The 21,045-nt window shown below is 38.9% G+C and overlaps 1 protein-coding gene across 3 annotated transcripts in view; it reads left to right on the plus strand.

Moving 5' to 3' along the window:
• Positions 1–20,028, plus strand: part of PIBF1 (progesterone immunomodulatory binding factor 1) — a 231,186-nt gene extending 211,158 nt beyond the window's left edge. For 2 of the 3 annotated variants that reach the window (XM_027557667.1, XM_027557670.1), the window contains 2 exons: positions 4,013–4,186; positions 18,754–20,028. In XM_027557667.1, coding sequence (XP_027413468.1) covers positions 4,013–4,186; positions 18,754–18,804 — 225 coding nt within the window. In that variant the 3' untranslated portion in view covers positions 18,805–20,028. The remainder of the gene's footprint in view (positions 1–4,012; positions 4,187–18,753) is intronic. The other variant, XM_027557669.1, reaches the window with a different exon arrangement.
• The last annotated feature ends 1,017 nt before the right edge of the window (positions 20,029–21,045 follow it).

Consider the following 21,045-nt stretch of genomic DNA (forward strand, 5'->3'; position numbering starts at 1 on the left):
AAAATACTTACAAAGAAATCAACATTAGCTTGGCAGCATAGTTCCCAGAAATCTGACTTTAGAAAACAGAGAAGTAATACCTGCAGAGTTCTGAGGACGAGTATAGTACTTTACCACAGTACCCCCTCATGAAATTACTAGATTGTTTGCCATCAAATGACAAAAAGAGAGAGAGAGAGACAAGAAATAATGGAACATGCCAAGATGTGCAATAAAAGGAAATTTCAAAGTAACAACTTTGCATCAGTCTTAAAATCAGTCAGTACAAAATTGATCCCAGCAAACAGTATGATTAAGAAGCTAGATAATCTTAGGTCATGTGGGGGAAAAGGCATTTCCATCAATGAGGAGAAAAAAGGCAGAAACTCTTTAAGAAGAAGGGGAAAGATCTCTGTAAGAAAGTCAGGGTTGCTATATTTAAAATGGATAACCAACAAAGGCCTGCTGTATAGCACATGGAACTCTGCTCAGTGTTGTGTGGCAGCCTGGATGGGAGGGGTGTTTGGGGGAGATTGGATGCATGTGTATGTACGGCTGAGTCCCTTCGCTGTTCACCTGAAACTATCACAGCATTGTTTGTTAATCACCTATGTGTGTGTGCTGTCGCCTCAGTCGTGTCGGACCCTTTGCGACTCTATGGGCTGCAGCCTGCCAGCCTTCCCTGTCCTTCACCATCTGCCAGAGTTGGCTCAAACTTATATCCATTGAGTTGGTAATACCCTTAGACTCAGGAAAACTGCCCACCCTCACAATAGAAGAAATGCAAAATAAACATACCCAAACACTTATGAGACTGGCAAAGATCCCAAAAGGTAAGACAAGCATACATTTGATCAGTTTGGAAGCTGAAGCTTATTGAATCAGAGTAGATTTCCTAAGTTTACACAGTCAATAATCCTGTCTGGAATAGGTGAGTCTTTGACTTCTAACTGAGTACTGAAATATTTCCACTACCTGTGCTTGGCTTTCTGTGTGCTCAGGTCTCCAGTGGTGTTGTCAATACTATTTGACATTAAGTGGAATTTTCTTTGTTCAAATTTACCATTGATATAAAAGAGATCATCTGTATGAAAACATAATAAAACTGCATCTTATTTTGGTGTCCATTGTAGCTGTGTATTATCCTAATAGGAATTTTGCAGAATTCAGTTGCTTTTTCAGTGTTCTTTACTTAGATTTCAGAAGCTGTGCTAACATTTAATACTATCAGATGAACAGCCGTAGTTCTGTGACAGCACCCTCGGTTGGGGTCATCCTAGTCTAAAAACCTGTGAATTTCCCTTCTGTCTCCTGACCAGCATCAGAAGTGATCTGTTAGCTGTAGTTGTTCCTATATTAGCAGCAGGTGAGGTCAAAGAGAAACAAAAGCATGACTTCCTCTTGGACTCTCAGGAGCCAAAGCCCTCTGCCTGGTATCCCCGCTTCCCCTTTGTTTTCTCCCTCCTCATCCTTACCGTCTCTCCCTTCCCTCCCCTCAGAAGGTATGATTCCCTGGACCCTATTTATCTGTAGAATAGTGTTAGGTTGTATTGGAGGAAATTTTTTTCTCAATATTTTATCTCTATGCCAAGGTACAAAAGGTATGACTAGTAAAAAGAGGTTCTTTCAGATAAAAAATGTTCCTTTGATAGGTTGAGAGACCATTATCTCCCCTCTCACTTCTATTTACCGCATGGTAACTAGAACAGGAGCTGAAATCTACCATAACACCAGACATATTTTACATTAAATCAATGGTACACACTCCACTATAGGGAAGCATATAAATGAAGTAGCATAGTCTCAAAAGCAATGAGTCCTCAAAAGGCTCAAATATCAGGGACTTCCCTGATGGTTCAGTGGTTAAGAATCCACCTTGCAATGCTGGGGACAAGGAATCAATCCTTGGTCAGGGAACTAAAATCTCACATGCTGCAGAGCAACTAAGACAGGACACAGCCAAATAAATAATTTTTTAAATAGTATATCAGACTGGCAGTTTCTGAAGGTAGACACATCCTCATGTGCGTTGGCCAAGCCAGCCCCATTCCTGCAGAAAAGAGAGGATTCTGGCATCGTTTCTTCTAGCTCCTCTCTTGGCCCTGTGAGTTACTAAGGCTTTGTGGCTTAAACTCAACAGCTCTGTTTTAAAATACCCACTCAAGCTAGATGGTTCTAAATAGAACTAATGACAGCCAGAAAAAAAAAGGCCTGTAGGAACTTGCTGTGACACAGAGCTGATGTCTATAAACAGATTAGTAGAAGGAAGCAGAACATTTTCTATCGCTGTAACTTTTGTGTCTTGGCACGAAGATGAAATAAAATCATAGGAGAAAATTACCTCCAACAAAGCCTACCACTGTTCTACAGAGAATAAGGTAAAGAAGAGTTTAGTCTGCCCTCTCTCCATATACTTGTGTTTGATCAAATCAATTTAGTAATGAAGCATAAATATCCACTAGTTAGTGTGTGGTGCTAAAGGTTTGACTACGGGGAAAAGAAACAACAAAATAGATGTAAAAGAATGAGGGAAATTTTTTATCTGGGTTTTTCAAGTTCAGCATAACTAATTCTTAATTCAAACAATGACTGATAGACCTAACTCAGGTTTTCATTTGTAGAAGAAGAGGGAGTAATATGTTTTGTTGTGTCTTTACTGAAGTACAGTCAATTTACGATGTTTCAGGTGTGGAGCAGAGTGATTCTGACTCCCTGTGCTATACAAGCTGGTCCTTGATGTTGATCTGTTTTATATATAGCAGTCCGTATCTGTTAATCCCAAATTCCTGATTTATCCCTCCCCCCACTTTCCCTTTTGGTAACCATAAATTTGTTTTCTGTCTTTTAGTCCGGGAATAACATGGTTAAAGAAACCCTGAAGCTATATTAAACTTATTGTTTGAACTGCTGATTAATAGACAAGAAAAATTTTTTCAGACTTTTTCCCTTGCATCTTCATGCAAGATTTCAAAAAAGGCTGGTAGGATAGTTTAAGAGGTAGAAGAGAAAAAGTTAAGTGCCTAAATAATCTGTTTATCAAGTATGTGTAGAAAAGCTACCAGGGGACGTAGCTATGCCCATGACTCCCAAATTTGTTAAAATCACCTGGGGATCTTTAAAAATTTCAGAGCCAAGGCTACACCCCGGTTCAATTATCTCTCAATCTCTGAGGGTGGAACACAGGCATCAGGTTTTTTTTTTAAGCTCCACAGGTGATTCCAATGTGCTGAAAAATTTAAGAAACACTAAACTATGGAATTGGAGAAGGCAATGGCTCCCCACTCCAGTACTCTTGCCTGGCAAATCCCACAGACGGAGGAGCCTGGTAGGCTGCAGTCCATGGGGTCCCTAGGAGTCAGACAACAACTGAGCAACTTCACTTTCCCTTTTCACTTTCATGCTTTGGAGAAGGAAATGGTGACCCACTCCAGTGTTCTTACCTGGAGAATCCCAGGGATGGGGGAGCCTGGTGGGCTGCCATCTCTGGGGTCGCACAGAGTCGGACACGACTGAAGCAACTTAGCAGTAGCAGCAGACTTTGGAATAATTTTTTTTGAAGTATAGTTGATTTATAATACTGTGTTTGTTTCAGGTGTACAGCAAAGTGATTCAGTTATACGTGTGTATTTTTTCAGAGTATTTTCCATCATAGGTTATTATAAGATATTGAATATAATTCTCTGTGCTACACAGTAAATCCTTGTTGCTGATCTCCTTTATGTATAACAAGATAATACTATTGTATGTGTCTCTTAACCCCATACTCCTGTTTATCCTATTTCTCCCTCCCCCTCTTTTCCCTTTGGAATGACATACTTATCTTTTAACAGTATTAACAACTATGAGATTTTTGTGCATCATTATTGAACATTAATATGTAGTTATTTTCACAACTTTCCTCATTTATGTAATGTAATTGTTTCAAATGTTTTTTCTACTTCAAGAATAAAAATAAATGTTTTAACATCAACATCATGAGTTCTGCTTGCTAAAATCATACTTGTTTTCCTCTTCTATTTTCATGTATCAACAGGAATTGGCAGCAATGAAGCAGATTATCACTCACATGCGTAGTAAGCGTTCCAAGGACAACTTACTTTTCACTAAAATGGAATCCAAAAATGTGACAGAAAATCAGAAATCAAAGACTTTGAATGCGCCTAAAGAACCTGAAGACAATGTATTTATACCCAAGCCAACACTGTTTGTAAGTACAACAAAAATTTAGAATGTTAGTCTTTAGTTTTCACTAAATGTATTTGACTTAAATATCCTTCCTATCACTCATTTTGATTGGTTTCAGACTAACTATAATCATTTTACGAAAGGGCCTTGAAAGATCTGTATTAGTCCCTTTTCTAGTTAGCCTATTGAACTTGCCCAGTAATTAGCATTAATATAGCACCTTCCATTCTCCAGGGACAAATTTTAAACAAATCAGAAACTCTTGATTTGACTGGTTTACAGCATGATCTCTCAGTTTTTCATTAGGATGTAGCTGACATCATATCTCTTTTGAAGGATTTTCTCTTATATATAAAAGAAAGTTTATTATAGAAAAAAGAGAAAATGCAGATAAGCAAAAAGAAGTTTGTTTTGGGGGGTTTTTGTTTGTTTGTTTGTTGTTGTTTTGGCCATGCCTCTCGGCTTACAGGATCTTAGTTCCCTGACCAGGGATTGAATTCCAGCCCTCAGTAGTGAAAGCACTGAGTCCTAACCACTGGTCAGCCAGAGAATTCCCTGTTTGCATGATTTATAAATTTACATAAGAATAAAAGGGATGTAAAATATCACCTTTACCCTCTTATTTGTAAAATAATATATTTTGCTGTAAGGAGTTTTCTTGTAAAGTATAAAACCAATCATATTAACATAAACCAAAAAACTGAAATGCATTATTAGGTTAAAATGTATGTACACAGAAAGTAGTAAAAAAAAAAAAAAAACCAAGAAATTAGAAATATTTGGATTAAAAATAGAGAAAATAAATTATGAAATATTGAAAATGATGTTTTAATAATAATGAGAATTTAAGAGAGTCAAACTAGGAGTAACTTTATTAAATAGTTCACTTTACTTCAACACGGTTACCCCTCCATGCCTTAATTTCTCAGAAGAGGCATGATTTTTACCATCTGAGCATAGAGACTCAAAGCCAGAAAGATTTTCTGTATGATATTCTGAGTCAGTGAGTCCCCAGAATCTTAAACTTTTTTCAACTCCCTAGATGATTATAATAATCGGTCAAGTATGGGAACTTCTGATCTAAGCTGTTTCATTATACATTCAGAACATGCTACTCAAGATCAATGAGATGTGAGAGATTGCTTGGTGATTACATAGTTCAACCTCCTTTTTCAAAAAAATGACAGAGTTACAATCTAAATGAAATAAGGGATAATTATCATAAGGATCTATGTGGCAATAGACTGAGCTAACAGAATGGAGAAAACAGGAAATCTAGATTGACCAGCCTGGGAACAAGGCAGCTCTGTGGATTTCCACGCTGAGTCCATGGATCTTTTCCTCTAGTGGTACCTTGGCTTCTCGCTGTTTCTCTCCTAGTGTCTGCTCACTGATGGTTTCCACTTCCTTATGCACTTGCTCACAGTTCCTTGTCTTGAGACGTGTTTCTCTGCATCCTTTCCCTAATCTGCTCTCTTCTAACTAGTTCTCTCTGTATTTTCCAAAAGCAAGAATTGAATGGACACAGTTCCTCCTTATTGGGGGATTGATACCTCTTGTGGCAAGACATGTTAAGGTTATTAGCCAGCTACTGAATGGCTGCCCTTACTAATGACCAGGGATCATCTGGTACCAAAGAAAGCTGCCTAAGGCTGTTCATTCAGAAGGGCTACGGCTAGGTAGGTTCTCCTCAGAAAGTCAGCTAAGATTATGGCAGACATTATGGTGTGTCTGTTGTCATAGTCTACAAGAAGAGAGCAGACTGAACACATAGATGCTAATGGGGAATGTAGCGTTGGGTGAAAACCCCATGGTACAGCCAAATACATTAAGCCTGTCACATGCCCTAGTCTGCTTTTCTGACCCTTCTCTGTTTCAAGCAACGTACTACTCTTTCTGACCCTGACCTCCTACATGTCTGACTTTAGCTGGGTAGCCTGATTCTGATATCCTGAAATCCTGACTGTCACCCATACAAAAGTAACAGATTTCTCCAGGATGTCAAGATAAGGTTTTGCAAAGAGAAGACAGATAAGATTTTAAATATAAAGTCTTAATTGAGTAGTTTTTATTTCCTCCTTTATGCTTATCTGTATTTTCTTTTTTTCTACAATAATCTTTTTCTTATATACTAGAGAAAATGTTTCAAAAGAGGTATAATCTCAGCTACATCCTAATGAAAACTGAGAGCCCACGCTATATACCAGTCAAATCAAGACTATGTTGCTAATAATGTAGAATTTGGAATGAGAACTGACCGGGTCACCTGGGGCAAGTCACTAAAATGCCCTGAACTGGTTCTTATCTGTAAAATAAGGAGCAAGATTACATGATATAAGGCCTGGACTTCTTTTATACTAGCATCCATGATTATCTTAAAGCATCATAATTTCTACAGTTACTGAGTATTTTCAATTTTCCATAGCAATGCTTTTCTTATGTTTTCTCTGATCTTGTTAATAGGAATTTATGGTGCTAATATTTGAAAGTAAGATCTAACCATTACATAATTTTATGGTTCTATAGCTAAAATGGAACATTTCTAATTTATTTCCAGATCCTTTGGCTGAAATTATTTGCTGTTTGTATTTTTCCCTAATACAAATTCAATATTTAATGGGATGGATAGGTGCATGTTTATATATACACTGAAAATATGAAGAAAACACGCAGAGCCCCTGTTAAATGGGCAGTAGGGTGAAGGTGGATTCCCTGGTAGCTCAAGTGGTAAAGAATCACCTGCAATGCAGCAGACCCAGGTCTGATCCCTAGGTTGGGAAGATCCCCTGGAGGAGGAAATGGCAACCCACTCCAGTATTCTTGCCTGGGAAATCCCATGAACAGAGGAGCCTGGTGGGCTGCAGTCCATGGGGTCACATAGTCAAACATGACTGAGCAACAGTCACTTGCGATTGCAGGGTGAAGGTAGAGCTGAGTTAGAGAAGAGAAAGGGGAGGAATAAGAGCTTAAGACAGTTTTCTTCACATAAGTTTATAATCATAAAAATGTCCTGCAGTGTTCACGTGATATTTACATACGAAGACAACCCCACAAGGTGTATTTTTTTTTGTTTCTTTCTCTTTTTTGGCTGGCTGTGTCAGGTCTTAGTTTCAGCACTCAGGATCTTTCTGGCAGCAACAGGCTTCTCTCTGGTTGTGCTCGTACGCTGCAGAGCAGGAGCTTTGGAGTTTGCAGTTCTGGAGTTTGCAGCTCTCAAGGTCTCCAGTGAGTTTGCAGCTCTCAAGGTCTGGAGTTTGCAGCTCTCAAGGTCTCCAGTGAGTTTGCAGCTCTCAAGGTCTGGAGTTTGCAGCTCTCAAGGTCTCCAGTGAGGCACCCGGGCTCCAGTTGGAGGACATAGGCTTAGCTGCTCTGCTATACATGGGATCTTTGTTTCTCCGACCGGGGATGGAACCCACATCCGCTGCATTGGAAAGAAGTTCTCAGCCTCTGGACCACCAGGGCAGTGTCTCCCACAAGTTGTATTCTGTAGGAAAACTCTTGACTGTTGAAATCACACATGTTGGCAGGGTTATTATTCAGGCATTTTTGATGTACCAACAAAGACTAAATTGAACCATAGAATGTAAGTGCTTTGAGGATAGAAGCTTGTTCCCATTGCCTTACACAGCACAAGATCAAAGCAGATAATAAATACTTGGTAACATAGGACTTAAAAAAAAAGAAACAGTTATTTGCCTGCCCAATTTAGTTATCATCTAAACTGTGGGGAATTTTAGTGTTGAACTAAATAAACTACATGGGGTCACAAAGAGTCGGACACGACGGAGAAACTGAAAAACAACAAATAAACTACAAGGAAAGTGAAAGCAGCAGCTTCTCAGACCACATGCTGCTTCTGCATCAGGCAATACCATTCAGTCTCTTTCATCCGAAACTCACAGTTTGTTCCCACCAATAATCTACTTTCTCTTTCAAGGTGGTTTTTAGCTGTCCTAGCCATTTTTACTATCCCCTTCCTAGATGACAACAAGAGCTGTTTGAATCGTCTTTGTAGCAACACTCCTCTCCTTTCAGAGCAGCAAGGAACTGTCTTTTGCTAGTTTTCTGTTCCTTTCCCAAAATACCTTTATACTCAGGATTCATATCATTGTCATTATTTTGTCAATAGTTTCTTTAAATACATATTAGCAACCCCACTGTTCGTCTTGTCTCCAGGTAGATTGTGGTGGTTTGGTTGCTAAGTCATGTCCAACTCTTTGCAACCCCATGGACTGTAGCCCACCAGGCTCCTCTATCCACCGAATTTTCCAGGCAAGAATACTCAAGTGGTAGCCATTTCCTTCTCCAGGGGAATCTTCCAGACTGAAGGATCAAACCCATGTCTCCTGCATTGCAGGCGGATTCTTTTACCGCTGAGCCACCAGGGACTGTAGGCTCAATCCTGGTAGAACCTGGTAGAATTTGTAGAACCTGAATCTCCAAATAAAATAGGGAACATAATAAGAATATGCAGCACAAGTACGTAATTGAAGGGTCGCAATTACAGGGAGTTCATGATAGTGTCCTGGTCTTGGCTTATACTGGTTACCTCATTGGCTAGTGTATGTTGAATGGGTAAATTACATTTATAAAATTTTTTTAAAAATGATTATATAAACCACTTGATTCTCAAGAAGTGATTTAGAAGGCTATGTGTAGTCATCTGAAGGCAAAACATATTCAAATAAGTTAAGTTGAACACGTGTGTGCTGTCTCTGTGGAGGACCTAAGCATTATGGAGCATCTGATCATGAAGAGAGAGTCAACTTTGGACTTCTCGGTCCAGCGCAGGGTGTGCAGGTTCGATCCCTGGTTGGGGAACTAAGATCCCACATGCCTCTTGTGTAGCTAAAAAATAAGAATAATTTTAAAGATAAAATAAAAATAAATACATTAAAAAGTTTGAAGTAAGTGTTAAGAAAAAAGTCAGCTTTACAGATGCTTGTCCTCTAATATCAAGGATAAGAAAACAAATGAAAATAGTAAAAGGTGAAATTGGGTGGACTCTTTTAAAGGAAATACAAATTACTATGAAAATTCAAAGAAAAAAAGAGAGATAATATGATGTGGATGGGCACCAGGAAAGAAAGCACTGAGGTTGATCTTGAAGAATGTCTAGGATTTGACAAGCACAATAAGGGTTAATGAGTGAGAAATTCCAAGGCAGAGAGTGTAATATTCATAAAACATTTTCTAATTTGCTCCTTTTCATTATTCAGAATGAGAATGTTTAATAATCTGACTTTACACCTCTCTTACTACATTCTTACGCCAGACTTTAGGCATTTCACCGCTTAGTGCTTTCTCTTAGGACAAAAGAAAAATACACATCAGTAAGGTATGCATAGAGTAGTCTGATTCAGAGAGGCGGGAATTATTAGAATGCTGGTTACCAGAAAGCAGGGGAATGGGGAGTTACTGTGTCTAATGTGTGCAGAATAAGCATAAGATTTTATGGCACACCAGGGTAAATGAACTTTGCTGGTAGGTTGAAGCAGCTCCAGCCATGTCTGAAGGTTCAGGAGCCAGTTGCTCATCATACCTCTAATGCTTTCTTGTCACATTTGTTTGGAAGCTCTGGTTTCACTATTTCATGTTGAATCTAGATTTATCTCATCAGAACATGCTCAGACCTCAAGATATCTAGCTATGTCTATTTATATTTTTAAAAATAATTTTGTAATTTCAGCTCTCAGTAATAGCAACGTCTTTTTGATGTAATGTAGCTGTGAGCTAAATTAGAAATAAGGATTCTTTTTAGTAAGCATGCAAGTAGAGCTGTGAGGACTGTATGATTTGGGGCAGTTTCTCATTTAGTCACTTCCTTCGTAGAAAAGCTAGTCTTCTCTCCTAGACTCATTTAAGTTGAGCCCTGCCTTTGAGGACTCATAAATATTTGTTTCTTTGATTCCTAGTTTGTATCTTTGTTTTCAAAATACAGTGATTATATCTGCTAAACATAGTATTTCTTTACTTCAAAAAAGTGATGCTGGCTGAACATTAATAGATTCTTAATTTCTAGCTCTCTTTCTAGATTCCAGGAATAATCTACCAGGCATATTGTGTCTGCATTTATCAGTCAGCAATCTTCTCAATGTTACAATCCCCAAGTTATATATTAATGTTTTAGTTGTCTGTTTCTGGATGATACAAAAGTAGCTATCTTATCAGTTATTATCTCCGGAATCACATTGTAACAGTAAATTACTTCTGGTTGGTTTCCAGTTAATCCCATCATTTGTTTTTAACCACAGCCCCCTGAGCTCTTTCCTAGATCTGGAATACAGTTTACTTCAGGGCCTGCTAACACCACTAATAATGGGAGGTTTTCACTAATTTGTACTGTTTCTTTATAAAGTTACAAATATAATTAACCTAAACCAGCTCAGAAAATTAAAGCAGTGTTTTGGCTCAGATGGTAAAGAAGAGCCCAGTGTCTCAAGAGTCTTCTCCAACACCACAGTTCAAAAGCATCAATTCTTCGGCGCTCAGCCTTCTTCACAGTCCAACTCTCACATCCATACATGACCACAGGAAAAACCATAGCCTTGACTAGACGAACCTTTGTTGGCAAAGTAATGTCTCTGCTTTTGAATATGCTATCTAGGTTGGTCATAACTTTCCTTCCAAGGAGTAAGCGTCTTTTAATTTCATGGCTGCAGTCACCATCTGCAGTGATTTTGGAGCCCAGAAAAATAAAGTCTGACACTGTTTCCGCTGTTTCCCCATCTATTTCCCATAAAGTGGTGGGACCAGATGCCATAATCTTCGTTTTCTGAATGTTGAGCTTTAAGCCAACTTTTTCACTCTCCACTTTCACTTTCATCAAGAGGCTTTTTAGTTCCTCTTCACTTTCAGCCATAAGGGTGGTGTCATCTGCATATCTGAGGTTATTGATATTTCTCCCAGCAATCTTGATTCCAGCTTGTGTTTCTTCCAGTCCAGCATTTCTCATGATGTACTCTGCATATAAGTTAAATAAACAGGGTGACAATATACAGCCTTGACGAACTCCTTTTCCTATTTGGAACCAGTCTGTTGTTCCATGTCCAGTTCTAACTGTTGCTTCCTGACCTGCATACAAATTTCTCAAGAGGCAGATCAGGTGGTCTGGTATTCCCATCTCTTGAAGAGTTTTCCACAGTTTCTTGTGATCCACACAGTCAAAGGCTTTGGCATAGTCAAAGAAGCAGAAATAGAAGTTTTTCTGGAACTCTCTTGCTTTTTCTATGATCCAGCGGATGTTGGCAATTTGATCTCTGGTTCCTCTGCCTTTTCTAAAACCAGCTTGAACATCAGGAAGTTCACAGTTCACATATTGCTGAAGCCTGGCTTGGAGAATTTTGAGCATTACTTTACTAGCGTGTGAGATGAGTGCAATTGTGGGGTAGCTTGAGCATTCTTTGGCATTGCCTTTCTTTGGGATTGGAATGAAAACTGACCTTTTCCAGGCCTGTGACCACTGCTGAGTTTTCCAAATTTGCTGGCATATTGAGTGCAGCACTTTCACAGCATCATCTTTCAGGATTTGGAATAGTTCAACTGGAATTCCATCACCTCCACTAGTTTTGTTCATATTGGTGCTTTCTAAGGCCGACTTGACTTCACATTCCAGGATGTCTGGCTCTAGGTCAGTGATCACACCATCGTGATTATCTGGGTCGTGAAGATCTTTTTTGTACAGTTCTTCTGTGTATTCTTGCCATCTCTTCTTAATATCTTCTGCTTCTCTTAGGTCCATACCATTTCTGTCCTTTATCGAGCTCATCTTTGCATGAAATGTTCCTTTGGTATCTCTGATTTTCTTGAAGAGATCCCTAGTCTTTCCCATTCTGTTGTTTTCCTTTATTTCTTTGCATTGATCGCTGAAGAAGGCTTTCTTATCTCTTCTTGCTATTCTTTGGAACTCTGCATTCAGATGTTTATGTCTTTCCTTTTCTCCTTTGCTTTTCTCTTCTCTTCTTTTCACAGCTATTTGTAAGGCCTCCCCAGACAGCCGTTTTGCTTTTTTGCATTTCTTTTCTATGGGATGGTCTTGATCCCTGTCTCCTGTACAATGTCACGAACCTCATTCCATAGTTCATCAGGCACTCTATCTATCAGATCTAGGCCCTTAAATCTATTTCTCACTTCCACTATATAATCATAAGGTATTTGATTTAGGTCATACCTGGATGGTCTAGTGGTTTCCCCTACTTTCTTCAATTTAAATCTGAATTTGGCAATAAGGAGTTCATGATCTGAGCCACAGTCAGCTCCTGGTCTTGTTTTTGCTGACTGTATAGAGCTTCTCCATCTTTGGCTGCAAAGAATATAATCAGTCTGATTTCGGTGTTGACCATCTGGTGATGTCCATGTGTAGAGTCTTCTCTTGTGTTGTTGGAAGAGGGTGTTTGTTATGACCAGTGCATTCTCTTGGCAAAACTCTATTAGTCTTTGCCCTGCTTCATTCCGTATTCCAAGGCCAAATTTGCCTGTTACTCCAGGTGTTTCTTGACTTCCTACTTTTGCATTCCAGTCCCCTATAATGAAAAGGACATCTTTTTGGGGTATTAGTTCTAAAAGGTCTTGTAGGTCTTCATAGAACCGTTCAACTTCAGCTTCTTCAGCGTTACTGGTTGGGGCATAGACTTGGATTACTGTGATATTGAATGGTTTGCCTTGGAAACGAACAGAGATCATTCTGTCGTTTTTGAGATTGCATCCAAGTACTGCATTTCGGACTCTTGTTGACCATGATGGCCACTCCGTTTCTCCTGAGGGATTCCTGCCCGCAGTAGTAGATATAATGGTCATCTGAGTTAAATTCACCCATTCCAGTCTATTTTAGTTCGCTGATTCCTAGAATGTCGACATTCACTCTTGCCATCTCTTGTTTGGCCACTTCCAATTTGCCTTGATTCATGGACCTGACATTCCAGGTTCCTATGCAATATTGCTCTTTACAGCATTGGACCTTGCTTCTATCACCAGTCACATCCACAACTGGGTATTGTTTTTGCTTTGGCTCCATCCCTTCATTCTTTCTGGAGTTATTTCTCCACTGATTTCCAGTAGCATATTGGGCACCTACTGACCTGGGGAGTTCCTCTTTCAGTATCCTATCATTTTGCCTTTTCATACTGTTCATGGGGTTCTCAAGGCAAGAATACTGAAGTGGTTTGCCATTCCCTTCTCCAGTGGACCACATTCTGTCACATCTCTCCACCATGACCCACCCATCTTGGGTTGCCCCACAGGCATAGCTTAGTTCCATTGAGTTAGACAAGGCTGTGGTCCTAGTGTGATTAGATTGACTAGTTTTCTGTGAGTATGGTTTCAGTGTGTTTGCCCTCTGATGCCTTCTCGCAACACCTACCGTCTTAGTTGGGTTTCTCTTCCCTTGGGCGTGGGGTATCTCTTCATGGCTGCTCCAGCAAAGCGCAGCCATTGCTCCTTACCTTGGACGAGGGTATCTCCTCACCGCGGCCCTTCCTGACCTTCAATGTGGGATCATTCCCATTCAATAATGGCAGTGTTACTTAGAATCATTAATAGTGCCCACCTTGCTTGTAAATGGTGATGTTACCTGATTAGTTGCAGCCATATTATGGCATTACTGTGGTGGCATTTTCTTTCACATTGCATAGGGGCAAGTCTTGAATATAAACTCTCATGAGAATTCATAGCCAGACTTAAATAGAACTGAGAACTGTATATCATAGCTAACCCTAACATCGTTTATTCATTTAAAAAAAAGTTTCTGAGCCCCTACCTTACGCCAAGCACTGTTAGAGGTAATAAGGATATAAAAATTCCTCCTTCTATGAGCTTATATTCTTTTATGAAAATTAAACTATAAATTGAGAAGCAAACCAAAAAACAAATTGTGGAGAAATTGGAAAATTGACAGATGCTATAGGGAAAGATAAAACAAGATGGGGAGTGAGGAATAGAGAGGGGTGGCCTCCTCAAGAAGATGACACTTAATGCTTGAAAGAAATAAAACCAAATGCTCAAGAGTTTTGAGCAGCTGGGTTTTGCTAAGTCTCATCATTATCTTAATATTAAGTCAGTATACCCAGGTAAAAATAGATTCTGATGGAAACTTGCTTTGCTATTAAACACGTAGGAAATGAGTTCCTATTACTTTTTTTAAATATATTTTAGAATACAAAATATCTAATAAAATATGTGACTTTCTGTAACAGCAAAATCCAGGTAGCTCACACTGGAAATCGTACCCTTTTTCAGTGTTTCTGCTTTTTTCAAAACATTTTCATTTATTTCCTTTTTTGGACATGTACACACTGCTTTCCTTGCTTCTTTGTTTCTCTCTGTGCTGGGTCTTCTTCGCTGCAGGCTTTCTCTGGCTTCGGAGATCGGAGATCAGGGACTGCTCTCTTGTCGCCGTGCACGGGCTTCTCCTCGCGGCGGCTTCTCTTGTTTTGGAGCTCGGGCTCTAGGCATGCGGGCTTCAGTAGTTGTGGTGCGCAGGTTCAGTTGCTCCTCGGCATGTGGAATGGTCCCAGACCAGGGACTGAACCCGTGTCCCCTGCGTTGGTGGGTTCTTATCTGCACCTCCTGGGAAGCCGGGCGGCTGATAAATGTAGTTTTTCATTACTCTCATAATAAAATCAGAGTTCTGTGTTTCAGAAGAGGAAAACAGATGTAACCCAGGCAACCAGCAGGCCATGTCGTAGGGTATTCTTAATATTTTGGCCGCGCAGTTGGTGGAATCTCAGTTCCCCAACCCAGGATCAAACTGGGGTCCTCTGCAATGAAAGCACAGAGCCCTAACCACAGGACTTCCAGGGAATCCTTTATTCATTTTTATATCTGTGCAGCCTAACACAGGGACCTGGTATATAAATAGGTGTTCAATAAGTTATTTAAAAAATAATGTCAACTACAAACAATTTAGTTCATGTAGTGAAGTGTTAAGAGTTAGGATTAGAGAAGTAGTCTGGGCAAGATCCTAAAGGGCTCTGGCTTCCAGGTCAGTGTAGTTTGAACATGACAGTGATGGTGAAGTTCTCCCCACAAACGTATGAATAAGGAACAAACGTTAGTCCCGTGGGAGCAAGCTGTGAAACCAATTTTAAATGATTATGACAAAAGAATTGAAAAGTTCATTTATGACGTGGAAAAGCAGTTAATCCCCAAGACAGAGGCCCACTTGACTGTGGCAAAGCTACTTCATTAACACATCTGAAGAAAGAAGGTATTGGGAGGCGGGGATGGAGAGAGAATGATCTGCAATGGACAAGATACAGATTGAAGCCATCAGGAAGGACAGTCTGCCACTGAAATGTTGGTTCTGTCCTTTATGAGTCTTAAGATTCCTTTTTATTATCAAAAGTTTTATTTACCAATGGCAGGAAATGAAGAGGAATTAAAGAGCCTCTTAAGGGTGAAAGAGCACAATAACACAGATATATAGAACAGTCTTTTGGACTCTGTGGAGAGGGAAAGGGTGGGATGATTTGGGAGAATGGCCCTGCAACTTGTATAATATCATATATGAAGCGAATCACCAGTCCAGGTTCAATGCATGATACTGGATGCTTGGGGCTGGTGCACTGGGATGACCCAGAGGGATGGTACGGGGAGGGAGGAGGGAGGGGGGTTCAGGATGGGGAGCACGTGTACACCTGTGGCAGATTCATGTTGATGTATGGCAAAACCAATACAATATTGTAAAGTAATTAGCCTCCAATTAAAATAAATAAATTTATATTTAAAAAACAAACAAACAAAAACCCTGGCTTGAAACTCAGCATTCACAAAACCAAGATCATGCCATCAGGTCCTATTACTTCATGGCAAATAGAAGGGGAAAAAATGGAAGCAGTGGCAGATATTCTTTTCTTGGGGTCCAAAATCACTGTGGATGTAGACTGGCACTATGAAATAAAAGACACTTGCTCCTTGGAAGGAAAGCTATGGCAAACCTAGACAGCATATTCAAAAGCAGAGACATCACTTTGCAACAAATGTCCTTATAGTCAAAGCTACCAGGAGTTGTGTATAGCTGTGAGCCATAAAGAAGGCTGGGCACCGAAGAATTAATGCTTTCGAATTGTGGTGCTTGAGAAGATTCTTGAGAGTCCCTTGGACAGCAAGAAGATGAAACCAGTCAATCCTAAAGGAAATCAACCCTGAATATATATTGGAAGGACTGTTGCTGAAACTCCAGTACTTGGGCCACCTGATATGAAGAGCTGACTCTGGAAAAGACCCTGATGCTGGGAAAGATTGAAAGCAAAAGGAGAAAAGGGCAGCAGAGGATAAGATGGTTAGTTAGTATTGCTTACTCAGTGGGCATGAATCTGAGGACAGTGGAAGACACAGGAGCATGGCATGCTACAGTCCACAAGGTTGCAAAGAGTCAGACAAGACTTAGCGACTGAACAGCCACAACCATACATGCATAAGGGGCTTCCCTGATGGTGGGTAAAGAGCCCACCTGCAAATGCAGGAGACGTGGGTTTGATTCCTTGTCAATAAGATCCCCTGGAGAAGAAAATTGCAACCCACTCCAGTTTTCTTACATGGGAAATCCCATGAGCAGAGGAGCCTGGCAGGCTTATAGTCCGTGGGGTCACAAAAGGGTCGGACATAACTCAGCGACTAAACATACACACACACATACATAATACTATCAGTTGATTTAGAAAATGTAGATATACAAATTCTATGCCTTTTTCTTGGTCTATACAATTTGCTTTCACATTTTTTTATCCTCGAGCCACAGTTAAAACCAGTTTATGTCATGACTTACTGAAGATCATAGTTTCTCAGAATGGAACCTACTCCTCCTCTGGCAGATCAGCTAGCATTCTGGTTTGTACTTTGGTTTCTTTTAGATTTGGTTAGCCCCTGTCACCTTTGAATTCTCTTGGAAGATAAAGCCTGGCTTTTCCCTGTTTCACCCTGAAGCCTTCTTTCACCTTTAATACTAAGGACTTTGGACTTTCTATTAAAGAAAAACAACTAAAGTGTTTTAATGCAGGTTTGCGTTTTAGAAAGATAAGCTTGGAAGGATTGTGGGTGATGAACAGAAGAGATAGTCAAATCAGAATTAGGAAATTCTTGCAGGAATGAAGCAGAAATAAAGGCCCAAGGTAAGCCTTTTAGAGTCAAGATAGAGAATAAGGAATGTAAAAGATATTTCTGTAAATGTTAAGGACTGTTTAGAGTGAAGACAGCAAGCAGAAAAAAAAGAAGAAAGCTAAGATGAAGAGGAATCAAACATTTTTGGTTTAGGTGACTGAACAAAATATGGTACCATTCACCAAGACAAAATATGGAGGATTGGGGGAGTTCCTTTTGACATACTGAATTTTAGTTGCCTTTAGGTGTTATGTAGGAAATGGCAACCCACTCCAGTATTCTTGCCTGGAGAATCCCAGGGATGGGGGAGCCTGGTGGGCTGCCGTTTATGGGGTCGCACAGAGTCGGACACGACTGAAGCGACTTAGCAGCAGCAGCAGCAGGCGTTATGTAAAAGTATCTGTAGCTCAAGTTAGGGCTATGGAAATACAGATGGGGTCTGAGGAAGGAGATGGAGGGACTACTGGTGTATATGGTGGTAACCGAAGGTGGCCAAGGGCATGGCTAAGGTCAAGAGGAGCTGACCATTGGTGTCACTTCTAATATTTTGTGCATTCAGCTATGGCATATGAGAAAGGTAAAATTACAAGTTATCATACCTACCTATATGCCAGTGTACATATATTTTTATGTATTTAGGAATGTGGTTCTTCATAATTTTAAGGAGGTATAAATGGGAAAGGAGTAACTGCATATGTGATTTATTATATAAAATAAGATGTTTTGATTGGAATCAGTACCTTATATAGATTTCTGAGTTTTATCGCAGCCCACCTTCCCTGCTCCTTTGCTACCACTCTTTCAGACTGAAATGATTGAGCAGTAAACCCAAGAAGTACTCTGGTTGGTCAACATAACATCATACAGTCAAAACGGACAAACCTTTTGGCCAAGCCTATACTTAACAATTCAGAATACCCAAAGCACAATGATTTAGATCTAGAAATTCTTCACTAACTACTGAGTGAATGAGTATCTATATAGATAGCTAAGACAACTAAAAAGAAACTGTGGCCTTGTTTTTTTTTTTATAATTTTCTTTGAAAAATAGAATCAGTTCATAAAATGCTTACCTCTGTGCTGCTGCTGCTGCTAAGTCACTTCAGTCATGTCCGACTCTGTGCAACCCCAGAGACGGCAGCCAACCAGGCTCCCCCGTCCCTGGGATTCTCCAGGCAAGAGTACTGGAGTGGGGTGCCATTGCCTTCTCCGGCTCACCTCTGTAGAATATGTTAAATGCAAACTTTAAGCCAGAAAACACAGCTGTGTGTTTTTTTCATAGACATTCCAGTGGGAGATTATTTCTGACAAAAGACAAAATCTTTGCCCTTAAGTATCCTTCTGATTTATAGAAAGCAATTATTTACTATAATTTAACAGAAAAATTCCCAGTGTGTATAGTTGCTTAGTTCTTTGAATTGCTTCTCTTGTACTCCTGTCCTTCTTATAAGCATTTTACTTAATTTTATTTTATTCTTTTATTTTTTTTCACAGACCAAGAAAGAAGCACCTGAGTGGTCTAAGATACAAAAAATGAAGACCTAGTGTTTTGGACAGATTCCTGAAGTTCTTTTTCTGATGAGCAGAAAGTTTATCTTAATCATGGACTTGACTTTTTTTAAATAGCTAATTTACAGTTTATTTTAACTGAACATTAAATTAACAAATTTTATCATCATAATCAAAACACATAAAATGTAAATATTTGGTTTATCTATTTTGTTAAAAAATAAATATTGTGTACTCTATTATGATTTAAATTTTGGAACTTTCATAATTCTTTGAGTCATTTTAAACATGTGGCTTCTAAATATTTTGGTTAGCTGTTATATTGGTGAATATTTTCCTCACTACATAAATTTTGAATTTAAATGTCATAACACAAATACAAGACAATTTACAATTTTTAAATTAATAATCATTTGTGAAGAATACTAGAAAGCATTTCAAATGCCCGATAATGGTAGTCAGTATCATGTTAGTGTATATGAATTGCTGATTCTTTCTTGAGTCTGTTTTTTTCTTACATTTCATATTATTGCTCACCAATACAATCCTTTACAAAGTCTATTATTCCATTGGTCAAGTAAAAATTTGATGAAAAGTGTCTTGTCACTTTGTTTGAAACAGTGCTGATTCAGATGCAGTATGGACCAAACACCTAGTCAGTGAGAAGAAATCAGTAGCATTTTCTACGTTGCTTGTCATAAAATATGCTCCATTTCTTATTCAAGAGTTACAATTTAGAAGAAAGAAGAGGAGTGAAAGAGAAAGAAAAAGAAATATATTTTTATGTATCAGATTTTCTTAACCACTGTTGGCATAAAGTGTGAAAGTAAAGTGAAGTCGCTCAGTCATGTCTGACTCTTTGCAACCCTATGGATTGTAGCCTGCCAGGCTCCTCTGTCCATGGGGTTTTACAGGCAAGAATACTGGAGTGGGTTGCCATTTCCTTCTCTAGCTGTTGACATAGAGGCTGGATAATTTTTGTTCAGGATGGGAGTGGGGGGCAGTTCTTTGCTTTGTGAAATGTTTTATCGACACCACTGGCCTCTACCACCAGATGAAGGTGGCATTCCCACCCCCCCCCCACCCCCAGTTATGACAATTAAAACCCTCTCTGTCCCCTTTAACTCCTAGTGAAGAACCGTGGATACACATTTTATCAGTGATTATTATCCTTGTAGATATGAGAAAAGAGTCTATCTGATCACTGTGTTCTTTGAAAGTTTACAAATGTCATTCATAAGCTATTAGCTGAGTGTGAGAGAACAGAAAAAGCCTTTGATAATAATATACACTTGTAAATCTACTGTTGGCCTAAAAACTCTAATCTGCTGCTTCCCTTTTATTTCATTTGGATACATCTAAAATAGATTTTCTGCAACAAAGTTTGGTTTGTTTAGCCTCTCTGAGGCACACATTCTGATTCCAGATACCTTTATAGTTCATTAAAACTAAACATGTAGACATAATTTGTTTCCTTCCAAAATGCTAGAAGAGAATGTCTATTTTATTTTCAATTCTAGTTATTTATCTGAAAGCATTTTATAATTTAGTTCAGTGTAACTCCATTTGTTATATGTACATATTTTAATATAAAGGATTACTGATTGATAGTCCAAGTTAAAGTAATGGTGTGGGCAAAAACACAGAAGCAGGAAAATTTGGAGCTAATTTTAAAAATAGAAATGCAATGATGAAGAAATTTAAAGTCTTTCTCCCTTCAAATCCCTGTTTTTTCCCTTTTTCCCTTGCTTTCATTTCTAGATATGAATTACTCCTTTAAAAAATACAGTTCTTTCTGTCATCTCCTACCACTAATAAATCCAGAATCAGATTGTGGTATGAAATCTTTTTGCATGACATTTGTGAATTTTCTATTTCAAGTGCCACTTCTTCCAGAAAGTTCTGTCTGTTCTACCATAGTAATCTGTATTGTGTACTCTGTACTCTATATCTCTTAATTCTGCTTGCCATATTTTATGATTGTTTACTTGTTCATTTCCTTGAAGGCAAGAACTGTTTCTTAAGCTTTTTTGGTTTGCAGTATTTAGCACTGTGCTTGAATTCAAGCTATAAATGTTAATTTGATAAGTTGGGCACAGATGAGATACAGTGATGTAACTTTTTTTAATATATTAAGAATTAGAGGGATTTTTTTTTTTAGTGTCATAGACTCTGTTCTAGTTCATTTCTTAATACCACTACAACCCTTGCCTTTTCTTTCAATTTCCAGACCTTAATTTTGTCTTTCTCCTTTTTTTAAATTGCAGTAAAAAACAT

This window comes from Bos indicus x Bos taurus, chromosome 12 (genome assembly GCF_003369695.1).
Source record: "Bos indicus x Bos taurus breed Angus x Brahman F1 hybrid chromosome 12, Bos_hybrid_MaternalHap_v2.0, whole genome shotgun sequence".
Classification (NCBI taxonomy): domain Eukaryota; kingdom Metazoa; phylum Chordata; class Mammalia; order Artiodactyla; family Bovidae; genus Bos; species Bos indicus x Bos taurus.